The sequence below is a fragment of the Hakea prostrata genome, chromosome 7 (genome assembly GCF_041222555.1).
Source record: "Hakea prostrata isolate BN-2017 chromosome 7, UWA_Hpros_2, whole genome shotgun sequence".
Classification (NCBI taxonomy): domain Eukaryota; kingdom Viridiplantae; phylum Streptophyta; class Magnoliopsida; order Proteales; family Proteaceae; genus Hakea; species Hakea prostrata.
In genome coordinates this window covers 13,415,464-13,435,384 of record NC_142606.1, presented here as the reverse complement: position 1 = coordinate 13,435,384, position 19,921 = coordinate 13,415,464, and the positions used below count along the sequence as shown (strand labels likewise).

Genomic DNA, 19,921 nt, shown 5'->3' with positions numbered 1-19,921 from the left:
CAGTAACATTACCAAAATTTTATAGTACAATTTTGATCATACAAACATCATCAACACTCCCTCGGCAGTACACAAAAAAAATGTGAGATTTTGAAAACATTCCTATTAATTTTAATACCTCAAAAGCATCAACATTTCTAAAGGACCTTTACAACTAGTTATGAATCAATTGTATGAAAAAATAATAAACAAAACTAGCAATTAAACATAAATTATGTATAATAACCTTTGCAATCTGGCCGTATTTATAATTCAGACATGCAAAGAAACAAGAAAGAAGAAGTTAGTTGGTGCAAGGGAGAATCAAATATTTTCATTAAATTAAAAAAAAAAAAGAATATATATATATATAAGATTTTTTTTTCTTTTTTTTTCTTTTTTCAGGTTTTGGGCAAACGAAAGAAAAATATAAGACTTTTTTTTTTTTGGTTTGCCAACCCCGGTTTATAAACCGGTGTTGGTCGCACAAATATTCGATACCGGAACCTTGCTTAAGCAAACCAAGCTGCTTAAAGATAAGACTTCTTTTCAAAGATAAGACTTATTTTCAAATACCAAATAGTTTCAACTTTTGTTCAATCAATTATCAATTATATATCCAAACATTTAGGGTGTCATTCTCATGGTCCCATCTAATCTTTCACGTCTCTGGATTGGATTCATTCGATTTGCGTCTTCTACTCCTCTCGGTCCCACCATCAGAAATTTTACATGGAAATTACATAACAAATGAAAACCCACTACTGGGCCCCTCTTGGCCCAAATAGACGGTCTCCTTGGACATGATAAAGGGGAACTTTGGATTATTAAATTATTGGCCTTTCAGTTTGAGAATCTTTTCTAAGTGGTGCCAAACAAATTCAATTGACAAATTCAACTTTTCAAAACCCTAGAAAATTTCGATGTGAAACATTTTATTTTCTCTTGATTATAATTTTGCTTGTTGCTAATGTGTCACATAGGACAAATTAAATCCTGGCAGAATATATCTCGGTGTTGGTCAAGTGACTTTAATCATGGTTATATTGTGCGGTCAGGATTTAATTTGCCTTACATGGTATCAATCCAACTATGGGCATTGCAAATTGCACCATGTCAGTGGCAACACCCAAGCAAAATCCCTTAAGTTACACATGAACAATCAAATTGTGAACAGCCCATCATGGCTGGATTCAGTTTTTCACAAGAACATTAGAGTACATGTGAGGACCCAAACGTCTAGTTTTAGTCTTTAAGGGGATATTTATGAAAGTATCACGTTGAAAAATGTCCTAGTTTTATATGTACAAGCCCTATAGGGGATAGGTCCCACTATCCCAGCTTCAAAGTGATTTGATGGAGGATTTTGCAAGAAGAAGACAAGTCCATTATGGATCAAATGATGGAAGACAGAGTTATAAAAGATGTTTGCAAAGAAACGAATTCTGTTGAGTAAGGTCTACCATTGTCAGCCTCTAGTTTGGGATCCTTGAGGATTTTAGAGATCGTGTTTCCAAGTGTTCGGATTATTGCCAGTGGAGGTTATTAGGATGGTTAGGAACCTGACTTCTCAGTGGAGAGGTCGTGGGTTCAACCCTTACTGGAGACATATGTAATATTCTCAATTTCTCACTCCCAAATTTCCTATGTATAAAAACTCTAAAAAGCGCCTTTGTAAAAAAAAAAAAAAAAAAAAAAGTATTTAGATTATTTCAGAATCATGGTGGAGAACAATCGGAAAAAGATTATTGAATTGGTTAATTGGGATTCTTCATTAGTTGTGAGTGTTGTAGAGAGGGTTTTTCCCGTAGATGAAGATCAAGTAAAGAAAGCATTTAAATTCCGTATGAGTTATGAACTTGACTGTAATCTTGAGAGATGCCTACAGGCAAGATGGTATTTTGATTGAGAAGGATCCTTAGGTGCTCTTTAATGAGAAGCTCCAACGTTATGCACAAATGAAAGAGAGAATCTTGTGATGACATTGATAAAGAAGATTTCTTGTAGGAGACAATGAAAGGGAACGATGGTGGGTGATTTCAGGTAAGGGAGGAGTGGTGGTCGCCTGGGATTATCAAGCAAAGAAGATGGATAAAGGAATTCACATAGGGAGAATCCATTCACCTAGGGATGTCAAAACCTAAACCGAACCGTTAAAACCGGACCGAACCGGCCCGCTATAGCCCAAACCGACCCGAACTGAAGCTTAACGGGCTGTGTTTGGGCTGAACAACCACAGCCCGCAATGGTTCGGGCTAGGCCGGGCCAGCCCATGTGTGGCCCGCTAGCCCGAACCGTTTGGCCCGAAACTAGCCCGAACTCGAACCACCCCGTTAAACCAGTTATAAATAAAATAAAATAAAATAAATTTAAATGTAAAAGACAATAGAAGCCCCAAGTATCCATTGTTTTGTTTTGGAATATGCAAACAACAAGCTTGTCAAAGCTTTTGCCATTTGGAAGATGGGCTTAGAAAATATATAGCAAGTGTATTATCATTTGAAAATCTTTTAATGCTTTATTTTTTATCCATTTTTACAAGTATCAAGAAGGGGGAAGAAAATAAGCAGAGACAACCCACTAAAATTCATCAAGATGCCAACTTTCTTTTGTATATTAGTTTTATAAGTTTTATTTCTTTGTAGAAAAAAATTTTTTGGTTTTGAACACCCAACACAAAAGACTTGAATATAACTTAATGCTTATATGTGTTCGCTTACTCTTGATAAATTTCACATATCAACAAGATATTCAAAATATACCGCTAATAAACCCAAACCCAAACTGTTAATAAACCCAATTCTAAACCGTTAGCCCAAACCGTTGGTCAGCCCGAACCCAAACCGCACCAACCCGAAACCGTTATTTTTTTAATGGGCCGTGTTTGGGCTGAGTGTTTTTCAGCCCGAAACCGGCCCAACCCGAACCGTTGACACCCCTACATTCACCCGTGCATTTAGCTCGGTCATAAAAGTGAGTGAGAAGTTATTTTAATAATTTATTCGGATATTTTCGACCGTTGACCATTCAAATTTGGAAACATAACAGTCAATGTCGCAAGGATGGAAAATTTAGAAGGTTTTTGGACATTTTGAAAAAAGTCAAAAAGTGAATAGTCAATAATATATGCTTAAGTGGGGAGTTTTATCAGGTGTATTTATGGCCTTGGGATGAAGAATACATGTCCTTCAGTTTTATCTAAAAGTTCATGATTATTGATAGACATGTATCTTTCATCAAAGAAAAAAACGATGATTCAATAAAAAAATGGACCCAATAAAATTTGTATTTGATTTGCACCATGAAATAAGCTGATTATCAAAAGAAGAAAAAAAGATAGCAATAATTATAATAGATAAAAGATGAAGCATCCATTAAGGTTGGACCATATCTTCACAATCAAATCAAACAAAGCGACGCAGAAGTGTTGGACCATTTCTCCTTCCTAAACATTAATCCACGTGTCCGACACGGAAGAAGGAAAGCGTACTGAGTGAAACAGCGACAAAACAGCTGATCGTTGGAAAAGTCCGAAAAGAGCATCAACAATCCCGAGAGATCCTTTCTTTCCATGGAATAGGAGAAGGCTAGTTCCGTAACTTTCAAATCGACAACCACTGGTTCTCATTAATTAGTAAATGGAATTCGACATTAAACGAAGTAATAGAACAACGAATATATTTGCCGAATGAGAATGTAACCTGAGAATCAGGAAACTCTCTCTCTCTTCATGGAGAAAATCGAAACTTAATGAGGGCGGTGACTGCGACGTTGGTGAAGAACTTTAGCCGCGTCGGAAGAAAAGTGAAGGCGGTGATGGTGGTAGAGGTGGCGGTGCGGCGGAGGTAAAGCGACGATTGGGCGGACCAGCTCATTCGCTCACAATCAGACTCGTAGTTCTATACACTTCTGGTTTTTAGGGTTTTGTTTTTTCCACTTCGAAAAACAACAAACAAGGGGACCACATTGTCCACGCGAGTTTTGTTTTGCCCTTTTGCTTTCCAAGCAAGAGGAGAGAGAGAGAAGACTTGGAATACGCAACTTTTTGGGTTGAGAAGACCACAATTTGTTAAGGTGTGTCTTGCGACATCGGTCCAGCGCATTTACCGAAAAAGGATATCGTTCCAGTTCTTAAACAACCACTCCTTTTCGGTTAGTTTCTAATCTCATTTCTTCATCAATGGTGAGTGTGAATAGCTTTGCGTTTTCTGAAGTTCGAGAAAATGGGAGTTTTTTATGCTTAATTAATAAATTTCTCTATCCATTCTCCATTCGCTGTGACCCAATTTAGCCGTATTCTTCTTCGCTTCTTTCTCCCTGGTACTTGCTTATGTTGTAAATGGATAATTCAGGCTGTTCAAAGATTGTTTCTTGGGACAACGGTGATTCTTCATTGAATTGGGTTCAAACTAGTCATGAATTCAATGTTTTCAGGTGAGAATGGTTGCTATTTCTTTAGCCCTCCTTCTTGGGTAGTTGTTGATAAGTCACCAATTAAGGGGGGAAACTGAAAAGAAGGATTCAGAAAATTTTCTTGCTGCGAGACTTATTTTGTTGCTTTCCCGTTGGGGTTCTTTGAATTTCACTTATGTGTAGGCTTGGGCTTCTGCTGCAAATTTTGTAGAACTCTGTATGGTTTATGTTGGTTGACTGTTAATTATTTTTCTTTACATGGAAAAAAAATAAAAAAATAAAAAAAAAATCTTGTAAAGTTCCTTTAAAGCGAGAAAGAGTGAATGGAAGAGGTTTCTTTATAATATAAGGAATCTTCATTGAGTGGGCTTGTATATAAGGGGCAGCTATATGTGTTACATTTATTTATAATATATAGTATTTGAATTTCCTTTGAATCTTGCATTCTTTCTGCTGCAAGTCTAGAAAAGAATCCTCTGTCTTTTCGAATAATACATGTTGCATGTATCCATAAAGAGGACCAAGTGGTGAAAAGAGGAAAAGAGATCCTTACCTGTACTTGTTAGATTTCATGAGTTATTGTTCTCAGTTATGAAGTCTTAAGAGTATGTTCCCAACCGCTACCCAAATAAGCATCCCTTCCCAGCCATTCCAATGGTTGATTATATCTCCTTTAGTTTTGTCATGGGAACAGTGGGAATCTTAAAGCTACTACTATAACTTTTCAGTGTTCTTTCACATTTAATTCATTTGCTCCATTAGTTATATGGAAATTAGTTCTAGCCACCTTGAAGGACCTAGTTGCATTATGTTTTCTTTTCCTATTGTATTTTCTTGTTGATATTCTTTGGAGGAACACAATCTAGAGTGAATCCACACGATTAGTCTTTCTTTTTTCAGGAGTTATCGGGGAGCACTTGACGTCCTTTGGAAAACCAGGTTCTGGTTTTCTGGATTGACATATTTGAGTGGGAATATTGTGTGGAGGGTTGTCTAAAACTTGTAATGATCTGATAGGTCATGTATTTTGATGAGTAATTGTGTTGGGGGTGTTGTTCTTGATTCTTGCTACAGCTTGGAATTTTCAAACTATTCTGCAGTGACAAAACAATCTGTTTTTGCTTGCTTGGGAGCTGCATATAGATACTTATAACCGATTTCTTCATGTCTCCTTGGGTGGTTGAAATAATATTTTCTTTCGAGTTTTCTCTTATCATCGTAACATTTGATTAACTTTAGGATGGTTGCTAATTTTTCATATTGTTTTGCAGAGATATTTGTATTTTGTTTACCCATGAAAATTTTAGCACATCCAGACTGCCAGTAATAGTAAGAGCGCAATGATCAATGCAGTGAAGAATGATCAAGAGAATGAAGATTCACCTCTTATAGTGAAAAAAGATAGTAGATTGGTAGAAGATAGTAGTTCAGAGGTTATTCAGTCGAAAAACAGAAGATTAGTTGAAGGAAAATCAAAGGAGGCTATAACTCCAGATTTCATTGAATCATACACAGGTGAAAGATGCATCGAGAAATCACATTTTCAAAGCCAACAGGATTCTGATGTTACAAAGCTCAGGGATAGGCATTCTGGAAGTCCCAATGAGAAAAGTCTCCTTATAGATTACTTGGATTTGTTTAAAGTTAGACCATCTGACTCTTTAGCTGTTGCATCTAGCCAATCCTACCCATGCAATGTTGCCATGGAGCTAAGGTCTTCAAAAAGGGAGATTTTATTGAATGGCTTAAAACCATTTAAAAGTAGAAGAAAAAATAAATCCAATGACTGCCCAGCAGGAGTTGGACAAGGGAATTCAGTTATCCACCCTGGCAGACATTTGATAGTTGGGGACTTTGCTGGGAATGGCAATGTGAGGAGCAGCTTAAAGAGGCCATTAAATTATCATTTAGGGGCCCTAGACAATTGGAAAATATCAAAGAAAGAGAGGTCAACAAATCTTAGACGAGAAATTGGTTCTCAGATCATGAGTTCTCCAGAAGTAGCAAGTATTACTTCATCAATGAAGGTAAAAAGTAAGAGGAATGGGCAGGAAAAAATGCTTAAACGGCAGTATTCCCCCTCAAGTACAAATTGTAGTTGTTCAGATCTGTCTTCCTTATCTGCCTTTGCCCCTGTTTCGCAGGGAATGCTTCACTGCAAATGGAAAGGTGAAATCCCGTATTGGATGTTCTCTGTGATAGATGATCAGGGGGAGGTCTATCTTGCTAAGCTGCATAAGGTGAAGTCATCCAATGAGAAGGGTCTGGATTATGTGTACTCTTTTCACTTGAGAACAGATAAGAAGAAGGTACTGGGGACTTCTGGTAATTCTGTGAACCTTCTTGGTAACATGAGGGTGTCAAATTCATTTACTTTATGCCCTAACAATTTGAAACTCTTGGAGACTGAATTTATATTGTTTGCTACTGATGAACCCGATCCTGATGAGATGCGAAGTTCCACTTCAGCTGATAAAAAGAGTGGTTGGTTCTCAAGAAAGGTAGTGGGTGCGTTCAGGTCAAAACATCGATCCATGGATAAATCTAGGCTCAAAGTTGTACCAAGCTTCTCTGAAGAGCAATGTGCAGTAATGTTGGGTGAACTCAATTCTTTGGATTCTATCCTTCCAGAGAGTAACCTTTGCCCAAATCTTGAGTTGGCTGCTGTTGTTGTGAGAGAGTATGTCCGTGAGACTTGTCAAGAGGAAGCAGTTGGTGGCTGGGGTTTAAAATTTCTTGAGAAAGTTGGGGAAGATAAAACATATACTCCTGTTGAAGGCTTCAATTCTCCGGAAAGTTGCGAAGAAAGTTCTCATAGAAATAGAAATGATTGTTCTATCAGCATGAATGTTTTAATCCCAGCAGGATTTCATGGTGGCCCAAGAACCAGAGATGAAGGCCCATCTGGTCTTAATGTGAGATGGAGATCTGGTGGATGCTGCGACTGTGGTGGCTGGGACATTGGATGCCCTCTTACAGTACTCCACAACATGTCAATCAGGGAAGGATTTCCGCAAACTGATGCGGTACTTCTGCTGTTTATGCAGGTATGCTGATTTCTTAGTGTAATGTGCCTTTACCTGTATCAAACTAACCGTGGATTAGTAAATGCTTTTTTTAACACTTTTAAGCTGGTGGATTAGTAAATGCTTTACTAAACACTTTTAAGCTATGGTGTTTGACATATCTGTGTTTATTTGATGTCCTTATGATTTCAGAAATTTCATGCTTCCTCATAATAGATAACTCAAGGCTTTTACATTACTGACTATATACTGAAATCCTGATATTTTATTTTTTAATTGTCATTTATATTCATAAAATAAATTAATTAAGTAGTTGAGTTCCCTCAAATCAATGCTTTTCAACCTCTTTGGAAGTTGGATCAATGGAAGTTGCACTGATTCAGATATATTCATATGTAAAGCATGATGGCACTAGCTTCTAAATTGCGTCTTGGTACTATAAGTGATTCATTACTTGTGCCAAAGACTTGTAGAATACCCTTTCTTTGTCTAGCCCAACCCATCTAAGCCTTCTTCCTACTGATAGGGGTCAACTACTTCCATTCTGTTTTGTTGTCCCCCCCCCCCCCCCTCTTGTTTAAGGCTGGTGTAATTCTTAAAACTGCAGACAAACATGGACTTAATTGTGGACGTATATGTGTGTTTCAGGGATCTGAAAAGGAGGAACTTGCCTTTAAAATGGTGCATGTCCGTGATGGTCTGTATTTTATTCATTTCGAATCAAGTCTAACAGCTCTACAGGCTTTTTCCATAGGAGTGGCTACTCTTCATATTCAGACTTCCGATTTTTGTCCAAAACATGTAGAAGAGTTGAAGCAGTAGAATTTTATTTTATTTTTTTCAGTAAAGGAAGCAGCAGAATTCAAGAGTGACAATTCTGTATGACAGTTAAAGTGGTTGGAAATCGTTGTCTTGTTTCTTTTTTCTTTTTGTTAATTGAAGGGTTGCTCAGTCTGTAATGACCAGCACCTCTTAATGAAGAGGTCACAGGTTTGATGCTCCTTGTGGTTTATGTAATAGTCCCACCCAGTAATATAAAGCTACCAATTCCCAAAAAAATAATTGTGCTTTTTTATTTTTTTATTTAAATTTGTCTCAACACAGAGAAATGAAATAATTTATACATGATGTTTACTTATATATTGTTTCTCTTGGAGAAAGGTTTATTAGGTGAGTTCCCTGGTTTTCTTTTGGTTTTATGAGTATTTTCCTGCATGGATACTCTATTTGAGTTGTTTGATGAGTTCCAATCTGGATCATCCCTGAGGTCAACCAATTTATGAATTTGTGCAGTAGTCCATTTCTGCTAATCAAGAGATACAAATTTCCTGATCAAGTTTTTCATGTAACAATGGAAACAGTACAGAGACTTACCGTCAATGGATCAGGCCGAGTGTTGGGGTTTTCAAGGTTTTAATAACCAACTCGACAATGAATACAGGATTGGTTTCATCTTGTTTTCCAGGGTTTCAGTGACCCTTATTGTTTTATTTATTTATTCATTTTGGTTGTTATGTTGTCAATAATGTATTGTTCTCTTAGTGTCAAAAGCATCATTGTTTTATGCCATTTTTTTTTTAATTGAGTTGGGTTGTGGGGTTCCAAAAATTATGGATTATGTATGAAAGCATTAATTTTTTTCCATATTTTTAATTAAAATTGGTTTATGGAATTCCAAAGAAATTATGAATCATTTCAGTTGATCTGTAGGTCAAGTTTTATTCTTTTGCAACAGGCATTGTGGTTTCTGGTTGATTATGCATATGTATGTTTTTGTTGTTCTTGTCGTATAGATTTTGTGCATCTGTTATGTTTCTCTTTCCTTATGTCTTTTAGTTTTCTGGTGAGTTTTTATTTTGGTGTCTGTGCTCGGCTGGTATGGGCTATATCATGATGACTAACACAGTCGAGCAGATCTTCCCCTCTTACAGGTTTCAAACTGACTTGTAAAAAACTTCCAGTGTTCCTACCCTAGTGAAGAATATAGATGGTTACATTGACACTCATCGTAGCTTGATCAGAATGGCACCTAATTCAAGAGCGGAGAAGGCAATTGCTGCAATGAAGGCTATTGGTATTCATGAAGAAATTGTCAAGTCTGTCCTGAAAGATTTGTGGGATGCGTTTGATAAAAACTGGGAAACTATTGAAGAAGAGAATTACAGAGTTCTTGCAGATGCTATATTTGCTTATGAGGAATCCAAGGTGCATATCTTCTGCTTTGTCTGCCAAGCTTTAAGTTGTTTGAACCTGCATTTGCATAATCTTTCAAGCTTCCTGGGTTTGTTTACCAGGCGGTGGAAGAAAGGGACAGAGAAGCCAATGTGAATGAGATTGAACCTTTCTTTGAAAAGACTGCATAGTCAATCAGTTGGTCAGACCTTAACAGATTCTAGCTCCAGCCTTACTTAGGGTCAAGGTTCACTTACAAAGACCAAAACTTGAGAAAAAAGCTTGATCTGAAAAGTGTATCAGAAATGAAAGAACAGAATCATGTAGTTTGGAGATGAAAGAGTTGAGACTGAGCTTGTTTCATCATGGCACATCTTAGGAACATGGGAAAAGAATCTGCTTCTTCACAAACTGGGCTTGAGCAGGAAGGAACAGATGCATTAAAATTTTGTAGAAGACATACAAGAATTGAATCTGAATCTGCTTCCCCTGAAACTGTCCCGTGGAAAGAAGGGATCGCCTTCAGCTACTGGGGACAAAGAGAAGTAGCCTGTTTCATCACATATGATCTGAGGGACAAAGTATCTCATTCATTGCGAGCATCTGAGGCAGTCTGTATAGAGCCCAAGATTGAGCCAGGTACTGTTGTTATCGTAGAGAAAAAATTCCTAATCAGCAAAGTGATGCCTTCATTGAGTCAAGAAGTTAGGGACTGAACTTCAATGCCAAATTCCAGTAGTGGATGTAGGCAATAGGTCCTCTACTACATACTCTCCTGACCTAGTTGTTACTGATCTTAAGGGACCTTCGATGTTACCTTCAGTTTTTGAAGATGATCATTGCTTGTCTTCATTACCTTCATGTTCTTCCCTTGATACAAGCCATACAACTAAGTTAGGACCTTTCTTGCCGGGGAATATGAGCACAACAATACCTGCTGATCCATCAGTAGTTTTCGCTGGAATATTCTTGTGGGCGCTGATTTGCAGATACAAGATTTGGAGTTTCAAGGTGATAATTGTGGAGTTTATGGTGGTGATTGAATTCAACCAAGTTTACCACTCTGGTGATATACGGGTTTATATAATCCAATTTTAGAATCAGTAAGTTAGGAATATTTAATTATTTTTCTTATAGTTCTTTACCATTATTAACGGAAAGAAAATATATTTGATATTGAACAAACTACATAAAAACCCCTTAGATTTACAATCAATTACATCTACTACTCCTGGAAAAAAAATCAATTACAAATGCCCCTTTTGCAGTTAAGAATAGGGGTTAAATGAAGACCAATTTTTACCTTTCCTTATTCAGGCATATTTCATAATACTAATTTTAACTTTTCATTTTTGGGTATGGGTATCTGTTCTTCAGACATCCTTCTTTCTTTTTCTTTGATTGGTTTTTCGCTCGTACATAAATCTAGTGAGCAAACTCACATTCAGTGCAAGCTGACAAGGCCAGCAAATGCCTCCATGAAAAAGCCCAAGAACTGCTAACTTTATCTATTCTTGTAGTCTCTGTTTTTCTTATTTGCAGCTCCAGATTTTCTCTTTCTCTTCATTGAGTTCTAACTAAAGGAATTTTTTTCTTTTCTGAACGAAGATTTGAACATCCAGTTTTATTGCAAGCTGAAATTTCTTAATCCTCTGCTTCTGTTTCTAGAAAACGAAATGAACTCCATTCAGTTTCAAATTAGGATTACTTTTCGAAATGGCATGTTACTCTTCAGATCAGTTTGAGAATATAAGAGGTCAATACTGTGACAGAAACAGCTCACACCACACAGATTCAATGAAGATCTGATATCTGTTGGGAGTGCTAACCAGAACTTCAGATCTTGTTCGATCTTAATGGTAGAAGCATGCTGCTGAAATTTTCTAGAACGGCTGAAAATTGGGAAAATAGGGAAGTTCGATAGATTGAAAGCAGCCCAGGTTTCCGTTTTGAAATTTTTGGTTTTTTCTTTGTTTCTCGAAGGGTGCACTATGGTTGGGAAATGAGAAATCAGAGGGATTCCAGGGAAAATGTGGTGGAGCGCTTCTGGTGTTTAAGATTCTATTTTGTAAATTTATGAATTATTACACTTTTAAATGTAAATTTAAAAATATGAATTTCAACATACATTTTATTTTTTTATTTTTACTATTGAATTTAATTATGATGACAATATGACGTGTTGTAAATCCAATGATAAAATAGATGTAAGGATATTTTGATCAAAATGGAGACCTTAAAGTATTGTCACCCCAATTTATGTTTAAAAAAATATAGACACTCCAAAATTAGATTTTCATATTTTGATATAGATATCTTTTTTGAATTGAAAGAAAATAAACAATATGTCATCAATGTAAACTATAGCAAAATTTATATATTTAAAGAATATTTCATTCATACGTCTTAGAAAACAGAATGAACATTTTTAAGGCCAATGACATTATTAACGTTTCATAATGTCCTTCGGTTTTGGTGAATGTTGTCAATTCAATATTATATATAACTAAAAAATAATTTCTATCTGAAATTTTATGAGCGTCTTCGTATATATTTTCATTTAATCTATTATAATTTTTCTTCTAATTTGTTTAGCATGTTTGTTAACTATAAATGTTGCACTAGAATATTCAAAATTTGATTTTCTTATCGATTCATATTTTATAAATTATGTTATATGCATTTTAAATTCATTATTATCTAAAATATTTAGCTTGTCCGGTATCTATTTTATATTTTGGGCTTATTATTTTTAATTTACACGAGGTTTATCTATTATGAATTTTCATTATTGATTATTTCTAATTTTTTAATTTTTTTTATAAATTTGTTGAATATTTTTATTATTTTATATGCTATAAAATAAAAAAAATAAAAAATTTATGATACTCTGGAAATCTTGTAGATTCATCTAGCAAAATTCCTCTAGTATATTTCTATCTGGTATTTTGAAAAAGTTTATAGAAAGGTTTAGGGTAATTATCACTTGGACCCTGAGGTTTGACTTAGGTCAATTTTAGTCCAAAAAAAGCCATACTTTGCATATGCCTCCCCTGTGGTATTCAAAAAGGCCAGTTAAAGATGGATAATTACTTTTGTGACTTAAATACCCTTACATCATTTAACCGTTAAGATTGCGCCACACATGCAACAAAAATCAATGGCTGTGGATGAACATGTGGGGTTAAAGTGCAAATATTAATATTTTAATTTATATCATGAGATCTTCTAATTTTTCAAATTTATGATTTCAAACCCAGAGTCGACCTTTCGTTCTCTTTGTCTCTTTCTTCTGTTTTACTGTTTTTAATGTCTCTCTGCAAAATCCTTATTCTTTTTTCTGTTTCATCTTGAATCTTTTGGTTTTTCAAATCTGAGATTTTCTGTCAAAAGAAATAAATTTGAGATTTCTCCGCTTTCAGATGCACAACCTTTGAGTTATTTGCAATGAATCCTAGGATCTTGTCCTGCTTCCTTCTTGTTCTGGAACCGTAAAGGTGGAGAATTTGTTCTTATTTCATTTTAAGGTTTCTTGTTTATTCTTCAAATTCATGACCGTTTGTTTGGTTTGATTACTTAAAGTTTGCACACAGAGAATGCATATACGAAAGCTCCCAACTTCTTCATCATGACAGATTCAACACTGAGAATTTGAAAAAAAGGAGATCGAATCCTCCACAAACAATACCACTCTTTCCATTTCAGTTTCCTTGTCTCCCTTTCTCTGTCTCTCTTTTTTATCTGGTGAGTGGTTTACAAGTTGATTTTCAAGAAAGCAAAGGAGATCGAATTCTAAAATTCAAAATTCTAAATTCACAACAAGCTATCAGATTATGGGTTCTAGATCGGAAAATACGTCATGAGATCTTCTAATTTTTCAAATTTACTTTTCAAACGCAAGAAGAAGGAACGGGTGGAATCTAAGAAATAAAGCAATGGAAGAGAAATTTTGGGAAATCAGGAAGCGAAATAGCTCAAAGGTTGCGCGATTTGAAAGCGGAGAAATCTCAAAATTTTTTTCTTTTGACATAAAATCTCAGATCTGAAAAACCAAAAGATTCAAGATGAAACAAGAAAAAGAATAAAGGTTTTGCAGAGAGAAATTAAAAATAATAAAACAGAAGAAAGAGACAGAGAGAATGAAAGGTGGAATCCGGTTTGAAATCGTAAATTTGAAAAATTAGAAGATCTCATGATGTAAATTAAAATATTAATATTTGCATTTTAACCTCACATGTTCATTCACCGCCATTGGTTTTTGTTGCACGTGTGGCGCAATCTTAACAGTTAAATGATGTAAGGGTATTTAAGTCACAAAAGTGATTATCCGTCCTTCACTGACCTTTTTGAATACTACAGGGGAGGCATATGCAAAGTATGGCTTTTTTTGGACTAAATTTGACTTAAGTCAAACCTCAGGGTCCAAGTGAAAATTACCCAAAGGTTTATAAGAGTTATGACTTGGATACGCAACTTTTTGGGTTGAAAAGACTACAGTTTTTTAAAATGTGGCTTGCGATATTGCAGCTCATTTACCTAAAAAAAGGTATCGTTCCAGTTCTTAAACCACCACTCTTTTCGGTTAATTTCTTAACTCATTTATTCATCAATGGTGAGTGTGAATAGCTTTACGGTTTCTGAAATTCGAGAAAATGGAAGCTTTGATGCTTAATAAAGAATTTTCTCCATTCGTTCTCCATTGGCTGCGACGCAATGTGGCCGTTTTCTTCTGTGCTTCTTTCTCCCTGGTACTTGCTTCTTTGGTAAATGGATAATTCGGGCTGTTCAAGGATTGTCTCTTGGGACACCGGCGATTCTTCATTGAACTGAGTTCAAACTAGTCTGATGAATTTGAATTTTTCAGGTGAGAATGGTTGATATTTCTTTAGCACTTCTTGGGTGGTTGTTGATAAGTCACCAATTAAGGGGGAAACTCAAAAGAAAATTTCAGAAAATTCTTTCTTTCGAGTTGTATTTTGTTGCTTTCCTCTTGGGTTCTTTGGATTTCATTTTTGTGTAAGCTTGGGCTTCTGCAGCAAATTTTGTATAACTTTGAAAGGTTTATGTTGGTTGACTGTTATTTATTCATTTTATTTTTTCTCTTCCCGTTTCAGAGGTTTTCTGATTTTCGCGGCAGCTTTTGACTCAAACCACACCCCCGCCCCAATCTTGTAAAGTTCCTTTAAAGCGAGAAAGAGTGAAATGGAAGGCGTTTCTTTCAGTCCAGGTGGGCTTTGCGATTGCCTTGTATATAAGGTACTTCTATATGTGTTTGATTTATTATAACACATAGTATTTGAATTTCCTTTAAATCTTTCATTCTTTCTGCTGCAAGTCTAGAAAGGAATCCTGTGTGTTTTCGATAATAGATGTTTCATCTAAAGAGGACCAAGTGGTGAAAATAGGAAAAGAGATCCTTACCTATACTAGTTAGATTTCGTGAGTTATTGTTCTCAGTTATGAAGTCTTAAAGTATGTTCCCCAACCTTTACCCAAAATCAGGATCCCTTCCCACCCATCCCTATGGTTGATTATATCTCATTTAGTTTTGTTACAGGTACTGTGGGAATCTTAAGGCTACTACTATATCTTTTCAGGCTTCTTTCACATTGAATGCATTTGCTCCATTCGATTATATGGAAATTAGTTCTAGCCACCTTGTACTACCTAGTTGTGTTATGTATTCTTTTCCTATTATATTTTTCTTTTTGCTGTTCTTTGGAGGAACACAATCTAGAATGAATCCACACGATTAGTCTTTCTTCTTTCAGGAGTTACCAGGGAGCACCTAATGCTCCTTTGGACAACCACGTTCTGGTTTTCTGGTTTGACATATTTCAGTGGGAACATTATGCGGAGTGTTGTCTAAAACTTGTAATGATCTCCTTCCTTATAAGAGCCATGTCAGGTCGTGTATTTTGGTGAGTGGAATTGTGTTGGGGGTGTCATTCGATTCTTGCTACAGCTTGGGATTCTCAAACTATTCTGCAGTGACAAAAGAGTCCATTTTTACTTGCTTGGGAGCTGCGTATTGATCCTTCTAACTGATTGGTTCATGTCACCTTGGGTGGTTGTAATATTATTTTCTTTCGATTTTTCTCCTGTCACTGTAACATTTGATTTACTTTAGGATGGTTGCTAACTTTCCATATTCTTTTGCAGAGATATTTGTATTTTGTTTACCCGTGAAAATTTTATTATATCCTGACTGCCACTAATAGTAAGAGCACTAAGATGGAAGAGACGTTTGTCAATGCAGTGAAGAATGATCAAGAGAATGAAGATTCACCTCTCATATTGAAAAAGCATAGTCGATTGGTAGAAGATAATAGTTCAGAGTTTGTTCAGTCAAAAAACAGGGGATCAGTTGAAGGAAAATTAAAGGAGATTATATCTCCAGATTTCATGGAATCTTATATAGTTGGAAGAAGCATTGAGAAATCACCTTTTCAAAGCCCACGGGTTTCTGATATTACAGAGCTCAAGGATATGCATTCTAGAAGTCCCATTGAGAAAAATCTGCTTATGGATTACTTGGATTTGGTTACAGTTAGACCATCTGACTCTATGGCTATTGTGTCTAGCCCATCCTACCCATGCAATGTCGCTGTGGAGCTAAGGTCTTCAAAAAGGGAGATGCTATTGGATGCCTTAAAACCATTTAAAAGTAGAAGAAAACATAATTGTGATGACTCCTCATCAGCAGCTGGACATTTGAACGTTGGGGTAGTTGCTGGGAATCGCAGTGTGATGAGCATCTTAAGGAGCCCACTAAATTATCATTTTGGGGCCCTAGACAATGACAAAATGTTGAAGAAAGAGAGGCCATCAAATGTTAGACAAGAAATTTGTTCTGAGGTCATGAGTTCTGCAGAAATAGCGAGTATTACTTCATCAACGAAGCTAGAAAATAAGAAAAATGGACCGGAAGAAATGCTTAAAAGGCAGCTCTCAAGTTCAGATTGTAGTTGTTCAGATCCATCTTCCTTATCTGCCTGTGCCCCTGTTTCGCAGGGAATGCTCCACTGCAAATGGAAAGGTGGAAACCCATATTGGATGTTCTCTGTAGATGATCAGGGGGAGGTCTATCTTGCTAAGCTGCATAAGTTGAAGTCATCCAATGAGAAGGGTCTGGATTATGTGTACTCTTTTTACTTGAGAACAGAAAAGCAGAAGGTACCAGGGACTTCTGGTAATTCTGTGGATCTTGTTGGTAACATGAGGGTGTCAAATTCATTTACTTTATGCCCTAACAGTTTGAAACTCATGGAGACTGAATTTATATTGTTTGCTGCTGATGAACCCGATCCTGATGAGATGCATAGTCCAACTTCAACTGATAAAAAGAGTGGTTGGTTCTCAAGAAAGGTAGTGGGTGCATTCAGGACAAGACATCCATCCATGAATAAATCTAGGCCCAAAGTTGTTCCAAGCTTCTCTGAAGAGCAATGTGCAGAAATGTTGGGTGAACTGGATGCTTTGGATTCTATCCTTCCAGAGAGTAACCTTTGCCCAAATCTTGAGTTGGCTGCTATTGTTGTGAGAGAGTATGTCCGTGACACTTGTCAAGAGGCAGCAGTTGACAGTTGGGGTTTAAAATTTGATGCTGAAGTTGGGGAAGATAAAGTGGATGCTCCTGTTGAAGGCTTTGAATCTCTGGAAAGTTGCCGAGAAGGTTCTCATCAAAATAGAAATGATTGTTCTACTAGCATGAATGTTTTAATCCCAGCAGCATTTCATGGTGGTCCAAGAGCCAGTGATGATGGCCCTTCTTGTCTTACTGCAAGATGGAGATCTGGTGGACACTGTAACTGTGGTGGCTGGGACATTGGATGCCCCCTTGCAGTACTCCACAACATGTCTTTTAAGGAAGGTTTTCCACAAAGTGATGCAGTACTACCGCTGTTTATGCAGGTATGCTGATTTCTTATTGCAATGTGGCATGTATCAAACTAACCATGGATTACTGAATGCTTTTCTAATTGCTTTTAAGCTATGATGATTATTGAGATATCTGCATTTATTTGATGTCGTTATGATTTCAGAAATTTCACGCTGTCTCATGATAGTACTCAAGGCTTTCACATTACTGACTATATGCTTCAAATGTAGAATTTGTATTGAAATCCTAATATTTTATTTTTTTGATGGTCATTTATTATAAAAAAATAAATTAATTAAGTAGTTGAGTTCCCTCAAATCAATTGCTTTTCTCTCTTTGAAAGTCAGATCAATGGAAGTTGCTTTGATTCCGATATATTCAGATGTAAAGCATGGTAGCACTAGCTTATAATTGCGTCTTGCTACTTTAAGTGAATCTAAGTAATGTTCAGTCAGTCCTTTGTCTTTTGGCTCCTCTAACCTGTATCATATCAGTCAAAGGCCTCCATTGTGGATGTCACATTATAACTCTCTCTCCCAACTTATATTCTATCATAACTGAAACAAATCATTTTGGTTTTCATTTCTCAATTTGTAGAGTCATGGATTGCCTTTAGTCCTTTATCTAGTTTCAAGAACTTTTCGTTGTTTTTGAAGTAGAGTGAGTAATTAGAAATATTTGAATGCAAGATTTTCACCTTATTGATATGTCAGTGAATTCTCAACTTTCTGTGATGTATTTCTTTTTGTTTTTGGGTTTTTTTATTGGTGGGTGTCTTGCTCATGTAATTCTTAAATGCAGAAGAACATGGGCTTAATTGTGGACGTATATGTATGTTTCAGGGATCCAACAAGGAGGAACTTGCCTTTAAAATGGTGACGATCCATGACGATCTGTATTTCATTTATTTTGAATCAAGTCTAATAGCTTTACAGGCTTTTTCCATAGGAGTGGCTACTCTTCATACTCGGACTTCTGCTTTTTGTCCAGAAAATGTAGAAAAGTTGGAATCAGAAAATTGAATTTTTATGATTTTTTGTTTGATAGAGATTCTTTTAAATGTCTTGTAATTGAAAGTGATGATACTCCATAAGTAGCTTAAAAATAAATGTCATTTCAGTAACAAAACTATTTGTAAGATTTGTTTTTGGTGAGGTTCCAAAGTGAATCAAATATAAAGGAGTTCTATTTATCCTCTATTCCTTTTACAACCACATGCCATGACAATTTATCTTTCATTGTCATTTCTTCTTCAATTATGTTTTTTTTTTTTCTTTCTTTTTTTTCATTTCCATTTAAAACAATATTTCCATTGGAGTGCCCTCGTAACAAATCATAAATAGGCATCTAGGTGAGTGTGCATAGACGGGCACCAAGTGAGTTTTGAAATTGGTGTAGGAAGACCTATCCGAATTCTTAACCTGTAAAGAGAGGCTAATTTCCTCACATCTCTTCACCATACATTTAGAAAGAAATTCATTGAAAGTCTCATTAATGATTCATCTTGTTAGAAATCAGAATCAGGTCTTCCTCCTAATAAAATAAAGAACGTAAGAGAGCTTAGATCTTTATTTTGATGGGTAAAGAATCCCAACTTTACCTAACATTTTTTTTTCTAGCTTAAAAAAGAAAAAGCATGTTTTTTTTTTAGGATATTTGCCATTGGATAGCCTTTGTAACCATCTTTTGTAAGCGTCACATATCCATCCAATCGTTAGTAGAAATAGCCAACTAAATGAAACAACGTAAAAAAACTGATGATTTTAAAAAGTCGGAACAACGCATCAACAATCCCGAGAGATCCTGTTACTTCCAAAGAATTGATAAGGTTATTTATGTAAGAATCATGACCGGTGCTCTTTAATTAGTAAATGGAATTTTTTAGTGCCACTCCCTGAATTATTTCCTAATATTAATCTCATCCTTGAGTTATTCAATTTATCCATCGGACCCCTTATCACTAACATTGTAGTCTTAGTTTTTATTCATCCATCTCCAATTGTAACCTCACATTCCAAGGGAAAAAGATGGCAAAAAGTAAAAAACAAAAAGAGTTGCAAGAATGAAAGATGAGTGGTTGTAGACCATAGAGCAAGACGAAGACGAGTCACGCATAAAGTTTTCATTGAAAGATATTGTTGTATTTTTGAATAGTTTAGCTTGAATAGGTTTTCGTTTCTAACCTGCGATTGGGGTTTCTTTATTACCTGCGATTGGGGTTTCTTTATTACCTGCGATTGGGGTTCCATATGTTACCTCCCTGCGATTGGGATTTCGTTTCTGCCTGCTACTGAGGTTTTCGTTTCTAACCTGCGATTGGGGTTTCTTTATTACCTGCGATTGGGGTTCCATATGTTACCTCCATCTTTTGGTGTGAGGTTATTTGTATTCTTGCGTGAAGTTTTCACTCCTTGCTTTCAGGTTGTTTTCTGCTTTCAGGGTGCTGTTG

The 19,921-nt window shown here is 36.0% G+C and overlaps 3 protein-coding genes across 9 annotated transcripts; all 3 read left to right on the top strand.

Annotated features, from left to right (window-relative positions):
• Nucleotides 1-3,712: 3,712 nt before the first annotated feature.
• Nucleotides 3,713-8,473, top strand: LOC149009933 (uncharacterized). Of its 5 annotated transcripts, none has more exons than XM_089161444.1 (4): nt 3,713-4,131; nt 4,332-4,413; nt 5,664-7,439; nt 8,067-8,473. In XM_089161444.1, exons 3-4 carry the CDS (start codon nt 5,733-5,735, stop codon nt 8,238-8,240), a joined length of 1,881 nt encoding a protein of 626 aa, XP_089017570.1. In that variant the 5' UTR covers nt 3,713-4,131; nt 4,332-4,413; nt 5,664-5,732; the 3' UTR covers nt 8,241-8,473. The 5 variants fall into 5 exon arrangements, with proteins under 5 accessions (XP_089017570.1, XP_089017571.1, XP_089017572.1 ...); XM_089161445.1 differs by having other exon boundaries at nt 3,713-4,162; XM_089161446.1 differs by lacking the exon at nt 4,332-4,413.
• A 423-nt stretch (nt 8,474-8,896) lies between these two features.
• Nucleotides 8,897-11,338, top strand: LOC149009932 (putative inactive histone-lysine N-methyltransferase SUVR2). The gene is made up of 2 exons (XM_089161449.1): nt 8,897-9,623; nt 9,713-11,338. The coding sequence occupies exons 1-2, from the start codon at nt 9,441-9,443 to the stop codon at nt 9,779-9,781; spliced, it is 252 nt and encodes an 83-aa protein (XP_089017575.1). The 5' UTR covers nt 8,897-9,440; the 3' UTR covers nt 9,782-11,338.
• Nucleotides 11,339-14,095: 2,757 nt separating this feature from the next.
• Nucleotides 14,096-18,574, top strand: LOC149009931 (uncharacterized). Of its 3 annotated transcripts, none has more exons than XM_089162898.1 (4): nt 14,096-14,454; nt 14,705-14,846; nt 15,850-17,504; nt 18,315-18,574. In XM_089162898.1, exons 3-4 carry the CDS (start codon nt 15,996-15,998, stop codon nt 18,492-18,494), a joined length of 1,689 nt encoding a protein of 562 aa, XP_089019024.1. In that variant the 5' UTR covers nt 14,096-14,454; nt 14,705-14,846; nt 15,850-15,995; the 3' UTR covers nt 18,495-18,574. The 3 variants fall into 3 exon arrangements, with proteins under 3 accessions (XP_089019024.1, XP_089019023.1, XP_089019022.1); XM_089162897.1 differs by having other exon boundaries at nt 15,753-17,504; XM_089162896.1 differs by having other exon boundaries at nt 14,705-17,504.
• The last annotated feature ends 1,347 nt before the right edge of the window (nt 18,575-19,921 follow it).

Coding starts and splice junctions, on each gene's coding strand:
- LOC149009932 (XM_089161449.1), top strand. CDS start 9,441: ATGGCACCTAATTCAAGAGCGGAGAAGGCAATTGCTGCAATGAAGGCT. Junction 9,624..9,712: donor TTGCTTATGAGGAATCCAAG/GTGCATATCTTC, acceptor TTTGTTTACCAG/GCGGTGGAAGAAAGGGACAG.
- LOC149009931 (XM_089162897.1), top strand. CDS start 15,825: ATGGAAGAGACGTTTGTCAATGCAGTGAAGAATGATCAAGAGAATGAA. Junction 17,505..18,314: donor TACTACCGCTGTTTATGCAG/GTATGCTGATTT, acceptor TGTATGTTTCAG/GGATCCAACAAGGAGGAACT.
- LOC149009933 (XM_089161446.1), top strand. CDS start 5,733: ATGATCAATGCAGTGAAGAATGATCAAGAGAATGAAGATTCACCTCTT. Junction 7,440..8,066: donor TACTTCTGCTGTTTATGCAG/GTATGCTGATTT, acceptor TGTGTGTTTCAG/GGATCTGAAAAGGAGGAACT.